The sequence below is a fragment of the Candidozyma haemuli genome (assembly GCF_002926055.2).
Source record: "Candidozyma haemuli strain B11899 chromosome Unknown J_2014730914, whole genome shotgun sequence".
NCBI lineage: Eukaryota > Fungi > Ascomycota > Pichiomycetes > Serinales > Metschnikowiaceae > Candidozyma > Candidozyma haemuli.
In genome coordinates, this window is record NW_020289908.1 from 17,614 (window position 1) to 39,592 (window position 21,979).

Consider the following 21,979-nt stretch of genomic DNA (forward strand, 5'->3'; position numbering starts at 1 on the left):
AGATGCGAACATATATATATCGAGAGAAACCAATACAGAGGACACAAAGAAGACAAAAGAACTCAAATTAATGCAAATTGAAGGAAACCAAACCCATGTAATTGCCTTCAGGTTTGCAATAGTCGAATTTTTTTGCTGACAAACCCAAAGGTCATTCACGTCAGCCGTTCACTCGTGATGTCTCAATGACGCATATGGGCATTACCACCCTTGAAGAAAACTATAAATTTGAACATGAACCCTTATATCCGCCCCTATAGTTTTTAATTGACTCAACTTCACTTTGCATAACAGAAAACCTCCCCTTACCTCTTCTGAGTCATTTGCAGCCATAACCTTCTGGTGACACATCCGTGCCTCTTGAAAAATTTTGTGAGTAATCTGTGAGTACATTTAACCCAGATCTCTGCCTGATTCAACCACACTAATGGCTGAAGAAAATACGTTTTTCAACTTCTCCAAGGAGGAGGAAAAGGTTATCGAACAGTGGGACAAGGTCGACGCGTTCAAAAGAACGCTTGACTTGACCAAAGACCTCCCGCCTTTCGCCTTTTTCGATGGTCCTCCATTTGCAACCGGTACTCCTCATTACGGTCATATCTTGGCCTCTACCGTTAAGGATATCATTCCTCGTTATGCTACCATGAACGGTCACCACGTCGAGAGACGTTTCGGTTGGGACACCCACGGATTGCCAGTTGAGCACGAGATTGACAAAAAATTGGGTATCACCGGTAAAGACGATGTCATGAACATGGGTATCGATAAGTACAATGCTGAATGTCGTTCCATTGTCATGAGATACGCTGATGAGTGGAGACAGACCATCCGTCGTTTGGGTCGTTGGATCGATATGGACAACGATTACAAGACTTTGTACCCAGAGTTCATGGAATCTGTCTGGTGGGCCTTCAAGGAATTGTTCCAGAAAGATGCTGTCTACAGAGGCTTGAGAGTCATGCCATATTCTACTGGATGTACTACTCCTTTGTCTAACTTCGAAGCTCAGCAGAACTATAAGGACGTTAACGACCCAGCTCTTACCATTGGTTTCCCTTTGGTCGATGATGAGAACACTTGGTTGGTTGCATGGACCACTACCCCATGGACTTTGCCTTCTAACATCGCTCTTGCTGTTCATCCTGACTTCGATTACGTTAAGATTTTCGATGAGGAGAAACAGAGAACCTACATTTTGTTGGAGCAGTTGATCAAGACCTTGTACAAGAAGCCAGCTGCTGCCAAGTACAAGGTTGTCGGAAAGGTTAAGGGTAAGGACTTGGCAGGTCTCAAGTATAAGCCAATCTTTGATTACTTCTACGACTCTTTCAAGGATCACGGCTTCAGAGTCATCTTAGCTGACTATGTTACTGACGACTCTGGTACTGGTATTGTTCACCAGTCTCCAGCTTTTGGTGAAGCCGATTTTGCTGCTGCTACTGAAGCTGGTATCATCAACGAAAAGCGTACTCCACCAAACCCTGTGGATGACAACGGTAAGTTCACTGACGCCGTGAGCGACTTCGCTGGTATTTACGTCAAGGATGCCGACAAGTTGATCATCAAGAAGTTGACTGAGAACGGTAGAATCTTGCTTGCCACTCAAATCAATCACTCGTACCCATTCTGTTGGAGATCTGATACTCCTTTGTTGTACAGAACTGTCCCAGCTTGGTTCGTTCGTGTCACTGATGTCATTCCACAAATGTTGCTGAATGTGGAGAAGACTAACTGGGTTCCTTCCAATATTAAGGAAAAGAGATTCTCTAACTGGATCTCTAACGCTAGAGACTGGAACATTTCCAGAAATAGATATTGGGGTACTCCAATCCCATTGTGGGTGAGTGATGACTTCGAGGAAGTCGTCTGCGTGGGCTCCATTGAGGAATTGAAGAAATTGTCCGGCCGTGATGACATTACTGACATCCACAGAGAAAGCATTGACAACATTACTATTCCTTCCAGTAAAGGTAAGGGTAACTTGAAGAGAATTGAAGAAGTCTTCGATTGTTGGTTCGAGTCTGGTTCTATGCCTTATGCTTCTAAGCACTACCCATTCGAGAAGAAGGAGTCTTTCCACGATGCATTCCCAGCTAACTTCATCTCAGAGGGTTTGGACCAAACTAGAGGTTGGTTCTACACCCTTACTGTTTTGGGTACTCACTTGTTTAACACTGCACCATACCAAAACGTCATTGTCTCTGGTATCGTTCTTGCCAGTGACGGTAAGAAGATGTCTAAGCGTTTGAAGAACTACCCTGATCCAAGCATTGTGTTGCAGAAGTATGGTGCCGATGCTTTGAGATTGTACTTGATCAACTCTCCTGTGTTGAGAGCTGAGACTTTGAAATTCAAGGAAGAGGGTGTCAGAGAAGTCGTCTCCTCTGTCTTGTTGCCATGGTACAACTCTTTCAAGTTCTTGAAGGACTCCGCTGAAGTTTACAAGAAGGAGAACGGTCACGATTTTGTTTACGACTCTTCTTTGACCTCTTCTAACGTCATGGACAAATGGTTGTTGGCTTCTATTCAGTCTTTGGTTAAGTTCATTCACGAGGAAATGAGAAGCTACAGATTGTACACTGTTGTTCCTAAGTTGTTGGCATTGATCGACAACTTGACTAACTGGTACATCAGATTCAACCGTCGTCGTATCAAGGGTTACAGTGGTGACGGCTTGGAGGACACTAGAAAGGCTCTCAACACTTTGGCTGAGGCTTTGTTCATCTTGTCTAGACTCATGGCTCCATTCACTCCTTTCTTGGCTGATGGTATTTACCAGAGATTGAAGCCTTTCTTCTCCACTCAGGACTTGGAGAACTTCTCCGTTAACCCTAAGATCAAGGACACTGGATCTGTTCATTTCTTGGCCTACCCAGAAGTGAGGGAAGAATTGTTCGACTCCGAAATTGAGGTTGCCGTCTCGAGAATGCAGAAGGTTATCGACTTGGGAAGAAACATTAGAGAGAAGAAGATGATCTCTTTGAAGACACCATTGAAGGAGTTGGTCATTTTGCATTCTGACGCTTCCTACTTGAAGGATATTGAGTCTTTGAAGGGCTACATTCTTGAGGAATTGAACGTCAGAAATATCGTTATCACTGACGATGAGTCTGCCTACGGTGTGGAATACAAGGCTGTCGCTGACTGGCCAGTTCTTGGTAAGAAGTTGAAGAAGGACGCTAAGAAGGTTAAGGCTGCTTTGCCTAACGTTTCCTCTGAGGACGTCAAGAAGTTCTCTGAGACCGGTAAGCTTACCGTTGATGGTATTGATTTGGTTTCTGAGGACTTGCAGGTCCAGAGAGGTTTGCCAGAGAAAGAATCATCATCTGGCCATGAATCCAGATCTGACAGAGATGTCTTGATCATCTTGGACACCAACGCTTATGCTGAATTGCAAAGTGAAGGTTTGGCTAGAGAGTTGATCAACCGTATCCAGAGATTGCGTAAGAAGGCTGGCTTGAACGCTACCGATGACGTGAACGTTGAGTACGAGTTGGTCAAGGACACCATCAACTTCGATGATGTCATCAAGGTTAACGGCGAAATGTTGCAGAAATGCTCCCACAGCCCATTGGCTTCTTTCACGAATGCATCTGAGGAGTCGGTCATCATCAATGAGGAGCAGAACATTAACGATACTGTCTTCAACTTGAGGTTGTTGAAGCTTTAATTCAATGTTACTATAGATTGACGAATTATAATAAATTATCCTATGTATTTTTTTCTTTGTATGACTAAATCCACGTCACTGTGCTAAGCCCAGCGCCAGCGACTATGCCAATATTGATGCCATCTATAACAGTTGAGTCGCTGCAACCCGTGTCAGCAACGGTGGTGTACTTCGCGCAGATACATTCAAGCGAGTCGTTTTGGGTATCCCAAACACGGACAATCTGATCAACGGAAGTGACCAAGATCCTTGAGTCTGATGCTCCGGAGATGGACGTGATAGTTGCAGACGCTGCCTTTTCGACGAAACATGTAGTGGTCAAGGAAATTGTGCCATTCTCGAATCGTAAATTTGAGCTTATCATGGAATTGTCATCGCCTCCCGTAATGATCTTGAACGAGTCATTCGCCATGAGAATTGTCTGTATGGCCTTAACACCACTTTGATGAAGTTGTTGTTTGATTATAGGCTCAAATGTCGTCTGATTCTCACCATTAAACAAGTTAGTAACTTCCCAAAGGGTTAGGTTTCCATCTGATGTTCCCGTCATGACGTAAGTTGCTTCCTGAAATTCAACAAGGCATATGTTGAGAACGCAGACAGTTCCATAAGGAATCAGAGCACGTTCCTGGAGCACTTGACTAGTTTTTTCGTAGAAAAATATCTTTATCATGGAATTTGAATAGGCGGTGGCGATCCAGAAGCCATTCTGTGTCTCTGTAGAGGCAAAGTCCATTATACGCAAATCAGGATGTTCTTCCGTAGTTTGGATTCTGCTTTCCTCGTTGACAGCAAGGAGACCATCATTGAGTCGAGTCACTTTCCAGATAATAAGCTCCTCGTTCGCCGCAGAACTAGCTAGGAATTCAGAGTTCAAGAAGCCAACCCTCTGTAAGCCTGAAATATGATTATTCATTGTCCAACGATAGTTTAATGACCCATTTTTGTCGAGCTTTCCTATCTTTACCGTTGCATCTTCGGAAGCACTGGCGAATATCCGACTTCCATCGGATTCCAATGTATCTAATATTGCCACATCACGGATCTCTCTGCCGTGTGTGCCTTCCACTAAAAGACCATTTGAGCGATCCCAGCTTGATCTCAACTCAACCAAGTTAAGGGTACTTTGGCTCATGTATGCAAAAATAAGTTGGAGTTCCGTGAGCAGTTTGCTGACATCCCAGTGTCTATGGCCACCTCCACAAAACTCCTTTGAAATCTCAATCTGTTTAGTCTCGTCCCAAAGGTAAAAACAAGAAGAGCTGAAGCCGTATAATATTAGGTGGCCGTCTTTCATAAAGCCGCCTTCGATACTTCTAGTGATTTTATTTCTGAGAATCGTTGAACACTCCAACCCCGATTGTGATTGATTAACAGCTAGGAACATGTAGATTCCATCACGTAAAGTCACAAGGGCAACTGATGCTCCATCATTGCATTGAACAGCTTCGATGGCGGTGATTGTGTCTCCAGCACACAACTTCTTCGAAAGTATATGCGAAGACTGAGCTTCAAGACTTCCATCGTATAAAGCAAAATTAGCATGTCTCGAGCCAACAAAGATCCAGTTATTGATAAAATCGACATAGAATGAAGTGGGTATGAAGGTTCTTGGATCAGGTTTTTCAAGACTAACAGAGTTTTGCATTTGTAATATGCTATCTTCAACTGTGAATGTCACAACCTCCATGGGCTCTGTTGGGATGGGCGAATTGAGTAGCAAGGAGAGCGAACTGTTTGGAATAGATGCTCCCAAGGCATTGATGATCTTTCTTGGAGAAGTGCTCGAGTCATTTCTGACAACATAGTAAGGCTGTCTTTCAATGTCAAATCCGATAACGATGATATCACCGCTACTGGAAATAAGGGTAAATGCACTTACATCTTCAAAGGTTTTGAGGATCGAGAACGAAGCCAACTGCTCTTGAGCGATGCCATTAACATGGGGCCTGCTCCAGTTCCCGGTATGATGATCATTGAGGAGTAGCACACCCTTTGAGGTTCGTATAATAGTGTAACCAATTCCTTGAAGAACACCAAATGATTTTATGACATCCTTGGGTTCGAACGTGATATCGGTGGTCTTCAGAATACTGTCCAACGATAGGCTCTGTTTATTGTTGTTGACCAATTTTTCTGCTCTAACTTTTCCATCTGCTCCACCGGTAACAAAAATAGCTTCTTCATCCTTGCCCACGTCACCAGACCAGATATGCTTACCTGAATGGAAGTGATCATAAAGGGAGACCTGCTCTAAGGTTGGTTCACCACGGTACTCCCAAATACGGACAGAGCAATCTTCACCAGCGGAAAAGATACGAACACCACCATCCTCAACATTACAGAATTCCAAAGACCAAATTCTGGATCCGTGGCCCCAGCCGCTTGCTAAGAGCTCTCCTTCGAAAGAGTAGAGCTTGACAGACCGATCGTCTGAGCACGAAATGATGTACTTGCCAGTGGGATCGACTTTAACACCAAATATGGAGCCTTCATGGTCAGTCAAGTTATGAATAATCTTTCTATCGAATAGGCTCCATATTATCACACCATTCATAACTGTACCTGCTGCGACGTACACCGTAGAGTCGTCGAGGACACGAATGGAGCCGCTGTAAAGGATAGACTTTTCGTTGCAGTGAATCTTCAGAACCAATCTATACGAAGACTCTTCGGAGATATCAATGTCAAGGACCTCGTTGTGGGATGTCAAAAGCAAGACTCTTTCCACCGAAACGAACTCGACCGCGATGATCCATTCATTGATGGCTTTCTCCTCAATGGGTGTATTGCTGAATGGCTCCACGATAGAAAACGAACGAGCACCGGCCAATGCAATCTTATTTCCTTTCACTGCTATGCTGTGGATTTTGTTTCTCTTGAAGATCTGACGACTGAAAACTAGCTCATCACGCTCATCGCGGTTGAAGATCTTAAGTATAGGCCCATAGCCTACGAGGATGTAATTTTCATGAAGTTTTATTGCAGTCACTGGTCCATAATGGTTTAAATCTTTTATTAAATCCTCCGAAAGAGACGATATAGGGTTTTTGGAGGGCATCTATGTTGGATGCTAAAAGGTTGAGACCAATGAGTACCATAATAAGGTCGCAAGATCTGTGCAGGTGACAGTGATTTTGCAACCATTTCGAAATATTCAGTACATACATTTATATAGGTATTTAAAGTTTGGCCTTGGCGTCAAGTATCTGTTTAACAGATTCGTAGACAGTGGTCTCCAAGTCAATCATTTGGAAGCCCAAGATCTGCTTGGTCTTGTCATTGACGATCTTGCACATCTTGTCGTTGACCGCCTGACCGGCGCCTGGCGTACCCACAGGAATCTGGCCCTTCAAAGAAGAGAATTTCTCGTTCAAGATGTCAAGGATGTCCTGAGCAGCGAATCTACCAGCATTGAGTAACAATCTTTCGTTAGAAATGTTCTTCTCGAAAGCAACTACATGAGCCTTGGCAACATCTCTAACGTCGACAAAGCCACCTCTGGTGCCTGGAATCTTGGAATCTGGCTTCATCTTCAAGAAGCCGTTGAGAATCTCAGAAGAAGTGTTCAAGTTATCCTTGAGCTCAGAATCGAAAGCCTGAGGGCCAAAGACGAACGATGGGTTCACGTAGTTGATAACAAACTTTGGCTTCTCAGCAGCCACGTAATCCCAGGCAGCCTTCTCGGCGAACTTCTTAGATCCACGGTAACCAGCGTAAGGGTCTTTCTTAGCTTCGTCCCAAGAAATCTCGTTCCAGGATTCCTCGGTGTTGGTGTGAGTATTGTCGGTTTCTTTCTCAGCAGTAGAGATGGCAGCGTACGAAGAAGTAACAACCACCTTCTTGATCTGGGGACCATACTTCTCAATTGCCTTCAAAGCATTCTTGGTACCATTGACGGCGGGTTTAAGCAACTCCTCCTCCGCGTTGGTAGCCTTAAAGTGGAATGGAGAGGCGGTGTGCAAGAACACAGTAACTTCTGGATGCTTCTTCAAAGCCTCGTCAAAAGCTCCCTCAGGCTCAATGTCTGACACAATCTCATAAGTGAAGTTTGGCGAGTTGAGCAACTTAGACAAATGGTCGCCCTTGGCTTCAGATCTAACAGTTCCAACAACCTTGTAACCTTTCTCGAGCAAAAGCTTAACCAAGTGCTGGGCGATGAAGCCAGTGGCTCCCGAAACAAAGATAGACTCAGGCATGATGTAATATGTGTAGTTGAATTTATAAGGAAAGAATGGAAAAATATACCTATCGTTTCGTCCAGAGTTGCAGCCGGCCCGCTTTATATAGTGGGGAGATTGTACGCCATACTAATGCGCATTGTCAAAATGCGAGTGGTGCCTAGAGGAAACCCACACTTTTGGCAGGTGCGGATAAACCAATGGAGTTAAGCTCAATAGGGGATGAATGGCAGTATAGAGGCTTACTACGGGATGAAACTTAGACGAAAAGCGTTCAGAATTTGGTGGAAGATTTAGTACTTTTCGCCTTAGATAAGGCTGCTTCTATTCGGGGAAGAGCTGAGTAAGCGACATAAGCGCTACGCACCAGCGGTAAATTCCTTCCTTGGCCGATTGGGACCTGAACGCTATCTACAGTTTTGGGTGCAAATTTCTGAGCACTTTTCATTTTCACTATAAATCATAAACTTTTTCATTCAAACAATAAATCGTTAGCATCTTTGACAATGGCTGCTTGGCCGGGCGTAAGGTTATCGGCACTGAATGGAGCAAGGCCAAGTTCTTGAAGGGCCTCGATACCTCCAGTGGCTTCAACATCTTCGGGGGTAGCTCTTCCGACGTGCTTGGTCTCGGCAACGACATTTGGGAAACCAGGGAAATCAGGTCCAGCAAGACCCTTCAAGAAAGATTCACGTTGAACAGCGGCATACTTCACGTTGATGTTGCACAATGGCGCTGAAGGGATGTAAAATACAGAGGAATCTTGGGTACCTTGATGGACTGAATCCACGGCATGGATCAAGTCACAGTGCCAGAACACCATGTCGCCAGGACGAACTGCTGGCACGGGTACCATCAAATCATCCAATCTGAGGCCAGGGTGGGTCTCGTTGTTGAACTCCTGACTTTTACCTGGGAATGTACCTGGCAAGGAGGAGTCAAGAAGAAGGTTGTCGTCCTCGTCAAAGAATGGACTCATCATCCAGTAAGCAGTAGCCTCCTTGACTAATGGACCGAAGAGAATGCTTCCCTCTTTTGGTGCAACTTTGGAAACAGCTAACCAGCCTTGGTAAGCACGGAAGATGTTGCAAGTACCATTGGATGCATATTTGTCCATATTGACATCGATTCTGTGAGTAGCATCATTTGGATCGTAGTCCTCCCATCTACCTTCAAAGATTGGAGTGTAGCAGGCACGGAAGGCTTCGTCTTCCCATCTTTCGAGCGAACCACCGTCAGCGTGAGGACCAAGGGAGAACAAAGCGTCTCCTGGTTGTCTGATACGCAATCTGTCTGCGTAGGAAACGTTCTGGTCAAGAAGCACCTTGGCATCTGGATCAGCATAAAACAAACCGTTCATAAATCTGGTAGCCTTTCTCAAGTTTGGGTGTGCTCTAGCTTTGACCTGTGGCTTGGACCAGTAAAGCTCGTAGACCACCTTAGCATGCTGTGGGAAACCCTTGGTCGTTGGGTTCTTTTCGGCATACTCGAGAACCTCATCCTTATATCCAGCAGCTTCGTCTTCAGGAATGACACCTCTGATAACGACGCACCCTCTCTTCAAGATTTCGTCTTTCTTGGTCTTGTCCATGTCAGATAATTCGTCCAAAGTAACAGAAGGAATCACATCACTTCCCTTCTCCTTGATTTCCTCGAGACCTTTGGCATAGGCATCCTTGAGCCTCAACCAGCTCTCCTTGAAAGCAACTGGGTCTTTGATCAAAGATTTTTTGATGTCGGCCCAAAACGAGTTGTCGTAAGTCTCGCCTTTACCGAAAGAGTTGAACGCGGTAGAGATATCTCCTTCAGGTCTCACTGTGGCCTTGGAAAGGTCGAAGTGGCGTATTTGGGTAGTTGCAGATGGCATGATGAATTATGAAGCTTGTTGATATAGAATATCCTGGGAACAAGACGCCTATTTATATTACCGCTGGGGCCATCGAGCTTCTATTTTGCAACCGTTCTGACGGCATACATGATCTGCCCCACACTCTCCACATGTGTCCCAATCCGGTAACCCGCCCGCGCTCCAATATAGGTATCCCACCCGTTTCTAAGCTGGCCGACAACATCATGAGCTTCTTAGTGACCCTGTTTCCTATCAAGAAGAGGGAGGTATGTCATTTACAGAAAGAGAAAGTTTTTCAACTAACAATAGCGTGCTTACAACGCATGTTTGTCTTGCCGGTCTAAAAAGAGAAGATGCGAGGTGATCAATGGAGAGAATACTTGCATCAGATGTAGTCAGACTGGACTAGCTTGCGAATGGGATAAGGCAGAAGTTACTGTCACAAACCAGAAACATTATGATCATCTGGATGAGGATGCGTTTGTCAAGATGTTCAGAGATCGGGACCAAAGGAAACCACAGTTCGTATGCGCTACACAGCCATTAGCATCATTTCTCAGTAAAGACTCTGTCTTGTGCTTTGATGGAGACGCGTATGGGCTTTACTATCCATGGAGAGGAGAAGCAAAAAGTGCTGTCCGTGTTAATCCCAACCTTGATAAGTACTTGGAGAGCGAGAACGCCTTTGCATTACCAAGCATCGCTGAACAAAAGAGATTGGTGGGGCTTTTCTTCGACCATCTTTATCCGTTCTACCCAGTAGTCGACAGAAGTATGAGGGATGACTTCAAGGACCAGCCTCTTATCCTCCTCAATTCTATCTTTTTGGCAGCGACGAGGTTTGACAAATCTATACCTCGTGAATATCTTCGAGAGAGGCTTGCAGTTTTATATAATCGTTGCAAATTACTCGAGTTAGTTGAGACTAACAAAGTTGTACTTATTCAGGCCTATGTCTTGCTTTCAAGTCATGAAGAAGGTATGGAAGGAGATACATCTTCGAAAGAGTTTGTGGCTAAAGCTTGTAACTTGTGTGGTGAGCTTGCCATAACTAATATGGGCCATTCTGAGGAAGCGGTTAGGTTCCCTTTCCCCAAAGGCGATCAAACATTTCAACGTGCATTAGTCAAACGCTTACTATGGACCACTTTTTGTTGTGACCGCCAAGTGTCAGCGACAAGTGGTCGAGAAATGATATTCAACGTACATGACTTCTTTGTGGAGAGATTGAGCATTAATGATTTCGAGGAAGGCCCCGAAGGCGAAAAAGACTTCACTCTTTTTAATGCATGGTTTGAGCTTTGCCTTTTAATTGATCGAATTCAATCAGCATTATATAGGCCGCCGCCCAATCGATCTGATGATTCGGAATTACAGAAAGATCTTGAGGACTGGACCGCTCCTGATATCCCAAATGATCCTGAGAAGACTTGCTTTTTAAAAGTAACCCATGCATACCTTTGCTTGCTTTATTTAAGAAAAGGTATAGATTCAGTGGCATTGCTGCTTCATAATACAGCATTGAACATAGCATTTGATAAAGAATTAGAGACAACCATAGATCAGATGCATCGGACGTCTTCCTTGGTTCTAGATATTCTAGACAAGTCCCCAATTTTGCATCACATCGTGATGGTTCACGCTGTGCTTCATGTCGTTGCATTACTTCAGCTCGAGTTAAATACTCATCATGGAACAGAATCTGAAAAGACATCTTTTAAAGACTATTATGATCAAATGATCAAACGTTGTCTAGAAAGGCTCCAATCTTTCAAGGATTATTGGTGGTTTGCGGGATCAGCTTTAAAGCTTTGCCAAGTGATCACAGAATAGAGAACATTAATATTATTTGAAAATTCGTATCATTCGTAAATTATCAATGAGCTTTTCTATATCGTTGAGCACCAGATATGGTATGGCAGTTGACAATACCATTCCGTGCTATACATGGTTCTAGTAAACAAAAACAGACTGACAACTAGATATCTAGTCATAGTCAGACCATTTCATGCTTTCATGGAACCAGTTTCTCCCAGGTACGCTTTTAGAGGTTTCATGCAAATCCTTAAAATTGGCGTACAAGGAGCTGACGCCAGGTTGAAATGAGCGTCTTTTGATCGTGCCATCGTCAGCACGATCATGCAAATAGGTCAGTCCCTGTGCTGATGCATGGTGAGAACCATTGTTAAATCCATTGACTGGCTTCACGTTTCCTAGATGAATCGCACCGGTGTGAGAACCTCTCCGGAATGGAGGGATATACTTTCCCTTGTCACTGCCGTTCATTTGTGTCTTCGAACGAATCCCAGTGTTTGTTTCTGGCACCTGTGCAAAAGAGGAAGCGAACAATGGTTTCTTTGATCCATTAGCCAGCTCGCTATTCTTAACTTCGTGAGTGGATAAATGGCCGTTCGAGGTGGTATTGAAGTCACCTTCAAGCAGGAACACAGGATCATCATTCAAGTGCAAGCTGTCGACATCTTCAGCTAAGTTTTCTGCAGCCTTCGAATGGGGCGATCTTAAGTTAGGAGGAACATACTTGCCGTTGGTACGCACAGTACCTTGCGGTTGTAACAGGGGTGACTGCGCCGTCTCTGGTCTAATACGTCTCTTCACTGGAGCATGCTTCCGGCGACCGGTGTCATTGTGGGAATGGTTTGACATATGAGTCTGCCGTTTGGATCCAAGGCGATTCTGATGCCCGTTACGATGGCTATCGTGACCGTTAGCTCGCTTCCATGACTGCTTTCTGCGTCCACGCTTCCACCGTCTTTTCTTATCCTTCTCTGATCTCTCAGATTCACGTTGTTCTCCGTACTTATCCATATAGTGATTGAATACACTTCTTGGCGTGAAGAAATCCTCACGACGGAATCTGGCTCCAAAACTTCCAGTGGTGACGCTTCCACTGTTACCATGATGGCTGAATCCATTTCTTGTACTGAAAGCCCCCTTGTTATATGATGCAACTCCGAAAGGCTTTCTAGTGTTCCTGATAAGTCGTTGACCAGCGGTGATAGGTATAGGACGAGCACCCACTGCTGGAGACAAAAGAGCATCTGCACGGCGATTGTAAGGCATGCTATCATCTCTCTGGAGTGACTCAGTTTCGAACGCTGTACTAGTCTCAGAAGCAGACTCAAGTAACTTAATGTCATCGTCAATGACTATGTGAGGACCGTTGTCCACCTTCGGAGAGGCAACAAGAGCTTCTGGCGGAGGCATCTCTTTCGCTTCTGTATCAAACTTGAACATTTCGTCGTCTGATTCTGACTCAAGGAGTTCCTCGGGTTCTGTTGCTTGTTGCGTCGGAGGTGCACTCTCCTCATAGTAATCCTCTTCATAGCCATTATCCTCTTCATCAGAATGCTCAGCCCAGTACTCCTCATCAATGGTAAAATACTTGAGATTTTCAAGTTCATGTCTCAAGCTGTCTAGGTCTCTGTTCGTTGGGTCAATGTTCAAGCAGAATCTCAATGTACTGAACATTTCCCCAGTCATGCTGCTAAAGAAATCGAAAAGCGCTTCTCTATTCGCCGAAAATTGAAGAAAGCGCTTATCGGTGTAATTGGCGACCTGGAATGGGTTCTTATGAAAGACAAGAGTAAGAAGAATCACGCCAACGGACCACAAGTCAACTTTGGCGGCATCGTAAGATTCTTGTTCAGTGTCAAAGAGCTCTGGAGCCATATAACGCTCCGACCCAATATCAAACTCTGCTTTGTTTGTAATAACACGCTGAGTCGTCGCAAGTCCCCAATCACAAATCTTGATCGACCAGTCACGGTCAATTAAAATATTCTCTGGCTTCAAATCTCTGTGGTAGACAGAGTTGGAATGACAGAAAGCCAAAGCATCGAGTACCTGGCTGAATACATCCTTTATATCTTGAGAGGTGCTGGGGCCAAGGCCATTCTGGACAGCCTCATACAAATCACCTCTGGGACAGTACTCAAGCACGAGATAGGACTCGAAATAGTCAATTAAGTTCGTTATGTTGTCGTGAACACCAAGAATTTGGTGAATGCGGATTTCCTTATTAGTTTCTTCATAAAGTGCTTTCAATGTTGAATTGTGAGATGGCTGGCTCTCGACCGCAGCGGCGTTTGATCTAAGCTTAGCTGGCGAAGAAGTTGCTCTTCCTGTTTTGGAGAGTTCCTTTAACTCCTTCGTCCGCTTATAGTCTATGGGGAAAATGAACTTGACAGCCACTAACTTATCGTCGAGAGTGGTATCTTTTGCTAGCGAAACCAAGCCATAGGAACCTTCGCTAATATCAGCAACCTTGAGATATCGATCTTTTAAAAGATCACCGCGGTCGTATCGATTATACTGTTCCATAGAAGCGAAGTAAGTTACTCAAGTGTATTAAATCGAGTCAGTTATGGGTGAATGAGCGGATTGCATAAAATCAACGAGAATGTTTATGGATGTTATAAATTTTTTTGCGCTTTTGCTATATTATGATGGATCACCAGGTAAACTGAAGTCGTAAATCGTCGAACCAGTCGTATGAGTTACCGTGGTAAAGGCAGATGCTGATTGTGATGAATGAGCGAGGTGACTAGCACTTCGAGATGCTGGAACTGAGGTATGTGGGAAGCCAATCGAGCAGAATTGAGGTGGTCAGTCGAACACTCCAAAAGGTTTTTCACAGGGATCGGTGGTGCTCTGGCCGGTTGGTCAAACACACGCTGTTATCAACTGGGGAAAAACTCAACTGTACTACTGCTGAAGAAGCTTCTAAACGTATATATCAAGTCTCAGTATCGGATCGTGACACTGATCGCACTACGACAATGTCGTTAGTCATTGTGGAGGCACGGGTGTGAGTGAGATGGAAAGTCTGGGGCAAGTACATAGTAGGGCCCACTTGCTACGAGGGGACGATACCAAGAAAAGGCAACTTTTCTGTTTGGGAAGCGGCAGAAAGGGATGAATTGGGGGTCAAAAGGGTGTAGCAATTAGGTTTTTAGAATATAGTGTTTTTTGTTTTTCTTTGCTTTTTACTAAGTTTACCGTCTTTTGTATAGTTATGCTGTGGTTGCGAAAACAGTATGAATCGGTGGGCTCCACCAACTTGGTCTGCAAATAGAGACATTTACCATTATAAAATCATACAAAAATCCTACAAACTTGAAAGTCAATTCTTTTGAAAGCCTCTACTTTCTCTCTCCAAAATTCAAGAAATTAGTCGTAGAACTTGCTGGAAGTTTGGGAACATCTATTGTGTGGTTATCTCTGGGCATGCGTAGTGGGTTAGACTCCATTCGCAACCATCCCAAGAGGACATTCACCCTTAAAAGTACCATTCCCCTGAAGGATAGTGTCGTTTTATTCGAAGTCTGGAACTTTACTACCAAAATCATATATCACAGCCAAATACCTAATTTCAATGCATTTCACTGCTTGCTGGCGTTGCCACAGAACATTGCCGTCTGCAGTCCACAGCCAGGTCCACTATGACGATCGCTCCCTTTCAGGTTAACATCATCAAGCTTTATCACAATTGCCCACCATGGATAACGATATAGCCACATTCCTTGCATTTACAGGTACAGAAGATGAGGCTACTGCCAAAAGATTTTTGGATTTAACCGGAAACAATATTGAATATGCTGTCCAGCTCTTCATGGAGTCGGGTGCAAATGGTCCTGGAGGCGCCAGTGGTACTTCTGGAGGCGGCGGTGGCAGCTCGAACGATGAAGATATTGCCCAAAGACTACAACAAGAAGCATATCAGGAAAATGTTAGAGAAGCAGATGCCAATGTTCACCGTCACGAGACGTTGATGGATTCCTGGTCAGATATGGCTGGAATGCAGAACCCAGTGGATAGAATCAATGATATGTTTGGTCGTGGAAGGGTTGGAGTGTTCAACCAGCGCTTCGAAGAAGAGGATGATATGGATGAATTTGATGACGCTGATGATTCAGATGAACCTCAAGTGGTGGAGTTGCATGATGACGATGAAGATGACGACGATGAAGTGATAGACCTAGACCGTGAAACATCACCACCAAGAAATAGGAGGTCCAGAGTCCGTCAAGATAGGATGAATGATCTCACATCAACCCAAAGGAGGCTCGCTCAACTCTTCAAGCCACCTTTCGACCTCATCGAACGTACGAATCTAGATGGTGCCAAACAGAAAGGTAGGGCCGAGAAGAAATGGATTCTCATGAATATTCAAGATCAGAGTGAGTTTCAATGTCAGGTGTTGAATAGAGACTTTTGGTCTAAGCCGGAGATCAAGCATTGCGTGAAGGAGAACTTCATCTTCCTCCAATTCCAAAATGACTCTGTCAATGGTGAGTCCTACGTGAACTTTTATCATCTAGATGGTTTCCCCCACATATCTATTCTCGATCCTATGACAGGTGAAAGAGTTCACAAATGGAAGGATGGTGAAGTCCCGGATGCAGAAGAATGGCTCGCGGACGTGGAACTCTTCTTAGAAAAGTTCTCTCTTAATCCAAACTCTAATAACCCACATGTCAAGCACGAAGTCAAATTTGATCCCGATGCTATGTCCGAGGAGCAGCAGATAGAATTCGCCATGAGACAATCAGCTGTTGAGAATAAGGGTAAGAGCGCAGACGATGCAATTGCAATCGATGAAGACGAGGCAGCTGCTGAGCCAGCCGAAGAGAAGGACACCTTTGAGAGCATACTGGCCCAAAGCCATACAGAGCCTACTTCTGGTTCGGTTACAAGAATACAGTTTAGGTTTCCTAATGGTAAACGTCTCATTCATAAATTCGATTTTGAAAACGATACTGTGCTCACTATCTTTCAATGGTTGAAGCAAGTGCTCGCTGATGCTGATGAGTCGACCTACGGCATAAGCCTGTCGGATAGGTTTACAATTTCGAGTGTGGGTAAGCCAAAATTGATAGAGTCTCTTGACGAGGCGATTGGCGCAGCAGGGCTCAAAAATGCCAGTATTTTGCTTGAAAAGGAGTAAAATGTCTATAAGACTTCCAATTAAGCTATGCATGTGGTATGGTTGCTTCCTTCTTAACAGGTGAATGTAATTCATGTTCCTGATTAACAGAAGTACTGGTATCACCCACAGTCTTTGTGTTTGGCGTTTCAACGCTCTTCACGGCATTTCCGTGCAGCCTGCTGCTACGTAGGGCCAAAATATCGTCATCAACTTCATCTTGCGAAAGACCTTCACAGGTGGTGAGCTTGACTTTGGCCTTTTCACATTGAGGTATGGTACGGCTCCGCTGCTGAGCCTCGAATTCTTTCCACTCATCGAGTGCATCCAACTTGGTCTTTGTCAACTGGATCTTATTCTTTTTGAAATAGCGATTGTCAATATCATAATAGGAATCGATGTTTTCACGCTTTAGTCTAGCTTGCAGATTAGGGTCAGATTCACCCATCTCATGGGTAGATACCACCGACCTGTAGTAGAAGTTCCAATCTTTTGCCGCCATTCTATTCCCCTGTACCCCATAATATTCTTCGTAGAGCTGAGTGAGCTGCTGGTGCGTTTTGTCTATAAGATCGCTGCGGCGATCAAGCATATCTTGAAGATATTGTTCCCAGATAATCTCTTGGTATCTTTCGACATTATTATTAATCAAGGAGTTTTGATAATCGTAATGGTTCCGCAGAGCATTAAGCTGAGCTTCGTAAGGCTCAGAGATCTTTTTAAAGTATTTGGCAAACGGAAGCTGGTCATTACGTGCTGCAATGTCGTCTAGGTCCCTAGGAGCCACAATCAGTGATAAAACCGTGTTCAAGTTGTCATCACTATACTTTTCCCTCGATAAGCCTAACAAGTAATGCTCTGGCGCAGCTATAACTTTTTCAATATCTTTCGTCTCCTTGCCGTAAATCTTGCTCCACTCACGGTCATATTTCTCAGCAGCCGAAATCAGCTTGTCTATAATTTTAAGCAAATAATCAGTTCTTGCGGCTCGGGCGTCAACGAAATCTTTCGAAAGAGAGGCAAATTCACTAGCTAGTTGCCCTTCAATAATTGCCAACTTGTCCAGGGACATGCCTGGAAGGTCAAGTATGGTGCTCGGCTCAAAAGGACCCTCGGGCACTTGAACGGTTGAATTCTCAGGAACGGAAACCTCAGGCTTATCCTCCACATCAGCCGGAGGAGTCGCCACATGCGAGTTATCCGTTTCCGATTTTACCACAGGCTCCAGGTGCTCCATAGTGCCTGTTGTAGGTCGTTTGCAACTGTGACTGCGAAACTTTGTCTGCGAAACATCGACTGCGAATTTGAACCAGGCTGGGACCTGCACGGCTGTTTTACGGGTACAGAGATAGACAGTGTAATACTTAAGGATATAATGTCTGGCTGGAGGTAGAGACTGTCATAATTGATCTTACTAAATGGGTCTTTCTTTTCTTGTATATTTCTTTATGTGTTATGTTCCTGGTACTGGATTCTACTAGTGGTATGCCTTGGCAGGCATGCTATCCCTAGACGAATTGCCAACATAATTGCTAATTTCTTTCATAAACGGATTCCAGCATTCGTCACTCACCTGTCCTCAGCCCATTCGTTCTCCTTTCTGATGGCAGCTTCCTCTTCAGGACTGAAGTCGTTGACAATGTTGAATGTCTTCCTCAACTCCTCTGGAGACTTGTGCTTGATCATTTCAGCAATGATCTTACATCCAGCATCCAATAATGGTCTGATATTCAAGTAATTGGCAGCCAAAATGATCTCGTACAACATCTCCTGGTCAACCTTCAAGAAGTTTCTGTCCCACGAGTGGACAGGAGCAGACTTTCTGGCATCTTCATCGTCGTCATCTGGGAAGATGGTGTTCTTGTGATGTTCACACCACTCCAATACCTTGGCCAAAACGTTGGCTCTGACGTTTGGAGTAGGGATCTCGAAGTCCTCGTCGTCTTCTTCCAAGTCTGGCTTCAAGTCAGAAATCATGTTCTTGATAAGGACAGACTTGGTGGCAACCTCCACGTCGACCGGGAACCTCTCTTCATCAGAGGAAATAATAACAACTTTAGGCATAGTGTGTTTTAAACTGGTAGTGTTAACAAGTTACGTAACTTATGCTGTACACCCGCACTTGCGATAAATCGCAGATGCTTACACACCATGCACTCTTTTGACAGTTTGGGTCTACAAGGGATGTCAAATGTAATATATATATATCATGAAAACGAGAATTATTCAAAGTTTGAATAGATACTGGCGCTGAACTCATCAAGTTCGTCTAAGTCGTTAAAGTTGTTGATGTAGATGTTTCCAGTGACTTCTCCTTCCTCTTCGGCGTTCTGTGGATCGCAGATCACACTAGACTGGACTGACAACTGCGCCAAAAAGGTAGCGAGCTTATGTAATCTTCCGGGAACGTTTTCAGGGTTGAGAGCAACGGAGATGCTGTCGCCCAATGTGTCCACACCGTTTCTCACAAGCAGAGAGAATACATGCAAGGTGAAGTCGTTCGCTATGATGAAGTTGGTTTCATTGATGAGCTTCACGAGGTTGGAGTCTTGATTTTCGAGTTCATTGACGAGCTCTGGGTTGGTGTTCATAAGGGTCTCGATCAAGTTATCATATTCGGTTGGGAAAAGAAGGTTCTTCACGAGCTGGCCATCGGCAATGACTCCGGCGTTAATTTCAGCGAGCATTTGGGTGAAGGTATCCACAGACAATTCGGTCTTAGGCGTTATCTCCTTGAACTTGCTCTCCACGAGGCTTTCAAGTCCGTTGGCCATGCGCATCCAACCATGGTTAAGGAGCCACCAACTCAAGGAGAGATAACTTTGCTCAATAAAGTAGTCAAATGAGGATTGGGAGTTTTGCGGCACAGAACCTCCCGCCATCACAATTGCCAGCTCAAGATACGCCTTACGAGCTAAGATGTTGAGCTGGAGACGAGTAAGCAAAAGCAAGCCAGCAGCGGAGTAGATGAGCGCAAGGATTCTGGAGATGGACTTAACCTTCAAGTCGTGCCACAATTCGAGTTTGGACTTGGATAAGAAAACCAGCAAATCCGAAGTCGATGCGGCATTGTCCTGGTTGGAATGAGCCATCAAGTTCTCAGTGGTTAATGAATCGCTCATTTCCTTATTGACGTTCTTCTTTCTCTTGAGAGCCAGGGTGATCGCCTCAGTAGGCAAAAAGTTGAGCACAGGCTGAGTTAACACTGGCAACAAGGCCAATATGGTCAAGTAGCAATCTTGCTGGGTCTGGATAAAACGACGTCTTATCTGCTCTTTAACAAAAAGCTCTTGCTTCAAAGAATTCTGGAAGTTACGGAACTTCTTGATGATGAACTGGTTCACAAGGAAGTACACTGAAAAGCCCACCGCGGAAGTCCAGAGGATCTTTCTCTTATGACGGCGAAAGAACGCCGCCAACGTCGGGAACACAGGCATATTTGGTTGATGGAAGTCTTTGCCTATGAAGCCGTGCTGAGAAGAAGTCAACTGTTGTGTGTTCTTAAGAGGTTGGGCTCACCGTGAACATGGATTATGGGGGACCGCGAAACCGAGGCCCTCGTCATGTGACTATCACTAGTTCTCAAGCTCCCCCACACTAGTGCCCCAAACGCATTGACAAGACCATGACGGGAACACATGGAGTGTGAAGGGTGGAAAGAATGTGGGTATATAGACCAATTGTTGCTTTATGGTGTTGTTTATCGACATCCACGCGATTGCGACATTTCATGAAGAAAAAAGTAAAGCGTAAACTATACAATGTCTATGCGATTATACTTCCCTCTTATCTCTTTGACCCAACACTTCCTGTGATTCTGTCCTTGTTAGCAGCCAAGCGGTCTTTGTAGGTAAGATGTACACTTTTCCATGGCTGAACCAGATAAGTGGGAAAAAAAGGAAGTGCTAAAACAAAAAGTCAATGTGATCAATTCGTTTTTTTTTTTTTTTTTTTAAAATACTTAGACCCGTGAAAAGCCCGCTGTGCTGAGCAAGCGTTCCTGGACCAGTATACCCTCGGTCAGTCACCAAGTGTACCCAATTTTGCACCCATTTTGTCAATGCCACAAAATCAGAAAAGCCCACAAAAGAAGAAGTGGGAATTTATTCCATGGGCCCTTCGTCGTCATCTGGAAGAGGCTGCAGCCCCGCAGCCTCCTAATTCATGTTCAATTGGGCCAGGCGACAAACCCTGAACCACACCAACACCTCAGATTGGTCCAATGGAATGCAAATCCCCCTTTTAATCAACAGTTACCAAGGAAATGCCTCAAAATGCAGTGCAAGTGCCTTTTTGGATTATGCTTTCATCCGTTTTAGTATCATTACACCTGAGCACGTTGGTACCTCATGCCCTGCAAGAAGTACCTTTAAGCGCCCTAATCTGTTACTGGGTTAGATGCATATCCGGCAGATGTGCTTCGGCTCTGGGTGAATATATTTCGGAGGGGCTCTAAGCGGCACATGAGTGGTCAGGTTTGCAGCCCCAGGCGGTATATTGTCGAATAACCATAGGATTAGCAGCCGCAGGGCATCAATGGCATGGCTATACAATTTCAGAACCAAGAATAAGGCATTATCAAGGTACAGACCACCCGTAGTCCACGTGTCATGCCGGTGACGCTATAGCAAAAGTATTATTGTTGATTTCTTGTCGAATGAGGTCTAGTTGATGGTCAAGCACAGACGCCTATGTGGGGCTCTAGATGTGTCCTCGAGCACCTCCCTTTTTGGACTACTCCATGCCTATTATACGAAATACCAATTGTACCTTCTCCAAAGCGCTTTTCATAGTCAATTGTACCTGGGCTCGAATACCGGCAATTGTCTGGCTCATTCTCTGGGGACTGTGCCTGCCTCGTTGCCAGTCGAAGGCACCGGAACAACTTGGGGCTTGACGGTTACCGGCATCTTTCAAGCGGAACTTCTATATTCTTGGCAATACCCCGGCTTTACTTGCGTTAGAGGACGATCTTTATTAGGATGTTTTTCTCCAGGCACCTACGTTAGTGTAATAAACCAGTACATGGCAATCATCTAAGGTAACACAAATCTCTTGATGGTGTTTCTCCACCAGAGTGTTCTCTACACCACGACAAAGAAGGACCTCAAAGAACTAAACTATAAAAAAACCCGTTTTCTTTTTCCACCTTCAGCCCGTTTATTCCCTTTTCGCAGCCAAAAAGGAGACGACAATAATACCCACGTTTTTTAATTACCTCGCCGGATTGAGCGACGAGTGTGCATGATGACAGGGCCATGCAGCAGGCTCGCATCAAGTATGCACTCGTGAAAGTTGCAGCCACTTTGCTAGATGGGCATCTGGGGCACCCG

At 44.7% G+C, this 21,979-nt stretch overlaps 9 protein-coding genes across 9 annotated transcripts; 3 read left to right on the top strand and 6 right to left on the bottom strand. All coding sequences in view use genetic code 12, as the record gives it.

The window, feature by feature from the left end:
- Positions 1 to 427: 427 nt before the first annotated feature.
- On the top strand, positions 428 to 3,670 carry ILS1 (isoleucine--tRNA ligase; the record flags this gene model as incomplete). The annotated part of the gene is made up of 1 exon (XM_025488882.1): positions 428 to 3,670. One exon carries the CDS (start codon positions 428 to 430, stop codon positions 3,668 to 3,670), a length of 3,243 nt encoding a protein of 1,080 aa, XP_025343198.1.
- Positions 3,671 to 3,734: 64 nt separating this feature from the next.
- CXQ85_005286 (uncharacterized protein) lies at positions 3,735 to 7,869 on the bottom strand (the record flags this gene model as incomplete). The annotated part of the gene is made up of 2 exons (XM_025488883.1): positions 3,735 to 6,602; positions 6,889 to 7,869. The coding sequence occupies 2 exons, from the start codon at positions 7,867 to 7,869 to the stop codon at positions 3,735 to 3,737; spliced, it is 3,849 nt and encodes a 1,282-aa protein (XP_025343199.1).
- Positions 7,870 to 8,323: 454 nt separating this feature from the next.
- CXQ85_005287 (uncharacterized protein) lies at positions 8,324 to 9,718 on the bottom strand (the record flags this gene model as incomplete). The annotated part of the gene is made up of 1 exon (XM_025488884.1): positions 8,324 to 9,718. The coding sequence occupies one exon, from the start codon at positions 9,716 to 9,718 to the stop codon at positions 8,324 to 8,326; it is 1,395 nt and encodes a 464-aa protein (XP_025343200.1).
- Positions 9,719 to 10,189: 471 nt separating this feature from the next.
- CXQ85_005288 (uncharacterized protein) lies at positions 10,190 to 11,533 on the top strand (the record flags this gene model as incomplete). The annotated part of the gene is made up of 1 exon (XM_025488885.1): positions 10,190 to 11,533. The coding sequence occupies one exon, from the start codon at positions 10,190 to 10,192 to the stop codon at positions 11,531 to 11,533; it is 1,344 nt and encodes a 447-aa protein (XP_025343201.1).
- A 153-nt stretch (positions 11,534 to 11,686) lies between these two features.
- KSP1 (putative serine/threonine protein kinase) lies at positions 11,687 to 14,041 on the bottom strand (the record flags this gene model as incomplete). The annotated part of the gene is made up of 1 exon (XM_025488886.1): positions 11,687 to 14,041. One exon carries the CDS (start codon positions 14,039 to 14,041, stop codon positions 11,687 to 11,689), a length of 2,355 nt encoding a protein of 784 aa, XP_025343202.1.
- A 1,177-nt stretch (positions 14,042 to 15,218) lies between these two features.
- On the top strand, positions 15,219 to 16,667 carry CXQ85_005290 (uncharacterized protein; the record flags this gene model as incomplete). Its single annotated transcript, XM_025488887.1, has 1 exon — positions 15,219 to 16,667. One exon carries the CDS (start codon positions 15,219 to 15,221, stop codon positions 16,665 to 16,667), a length of 1,449 nt encoding a protein of 482 aa, XP_025343203.1.
- A 25-nt stretch (positions 16,668 to 16,692) lies between these two features.
- Positions 16,693 to 17,883, bottom strand: CXQ85_005291 (uncharacterized protein; the record flags this gene model as incomplete). Its single annotated transcript, XM_025488888.1, has 1 exon — positions 16,693 to 17,883. One exon carries the CDS (start codon positions 17,881 to 17,883, stop codon positions 16,693 to 16,695), a length of 1,191 nt encoding a protein of 396 aa, XP_025343204.1.
- Positions 17,884 to 18,215: 332 nt separating this feature from the next.
- SKP1 (SCF ubiquitin ligase subunit) lies at positions 18,216 to 18,710 on the bottom strand (the record flags this gene model as incomplete). The annotated part of the gene is made up of 1 exon (XM_025488889.1): positions 18,216 to 18,710. The coding sequence occupies one exon, from the start codon at positions 18,708 to 18,710 to the stop codon at positions 18,216 to 18,218; it is 495 nt and encodes a 164-aa protein (XP_025343205.1).
- Positions 18,711 to 18,868: 158 nt separating this feature from the next.
- PEX3 (Pex3p) lies at positions 18,869 to 20,083 on the bottom strand (the record flags this gene model as incomplete). The annotated part of the gene is made up of 1 exon (XM_025488890.1): positions 18,869 to 20,083. The coding sequence occupies one exon, from the start codon at positions 20,081 to 20,083 to the stop codon at positions 18,869 to 18,871; it is 1,215 nt and encodes a 404-aa protein (XP_025343206.1).
- Positions 20,084 to 21,979: the final 1,896 nt, after the last annotated feature.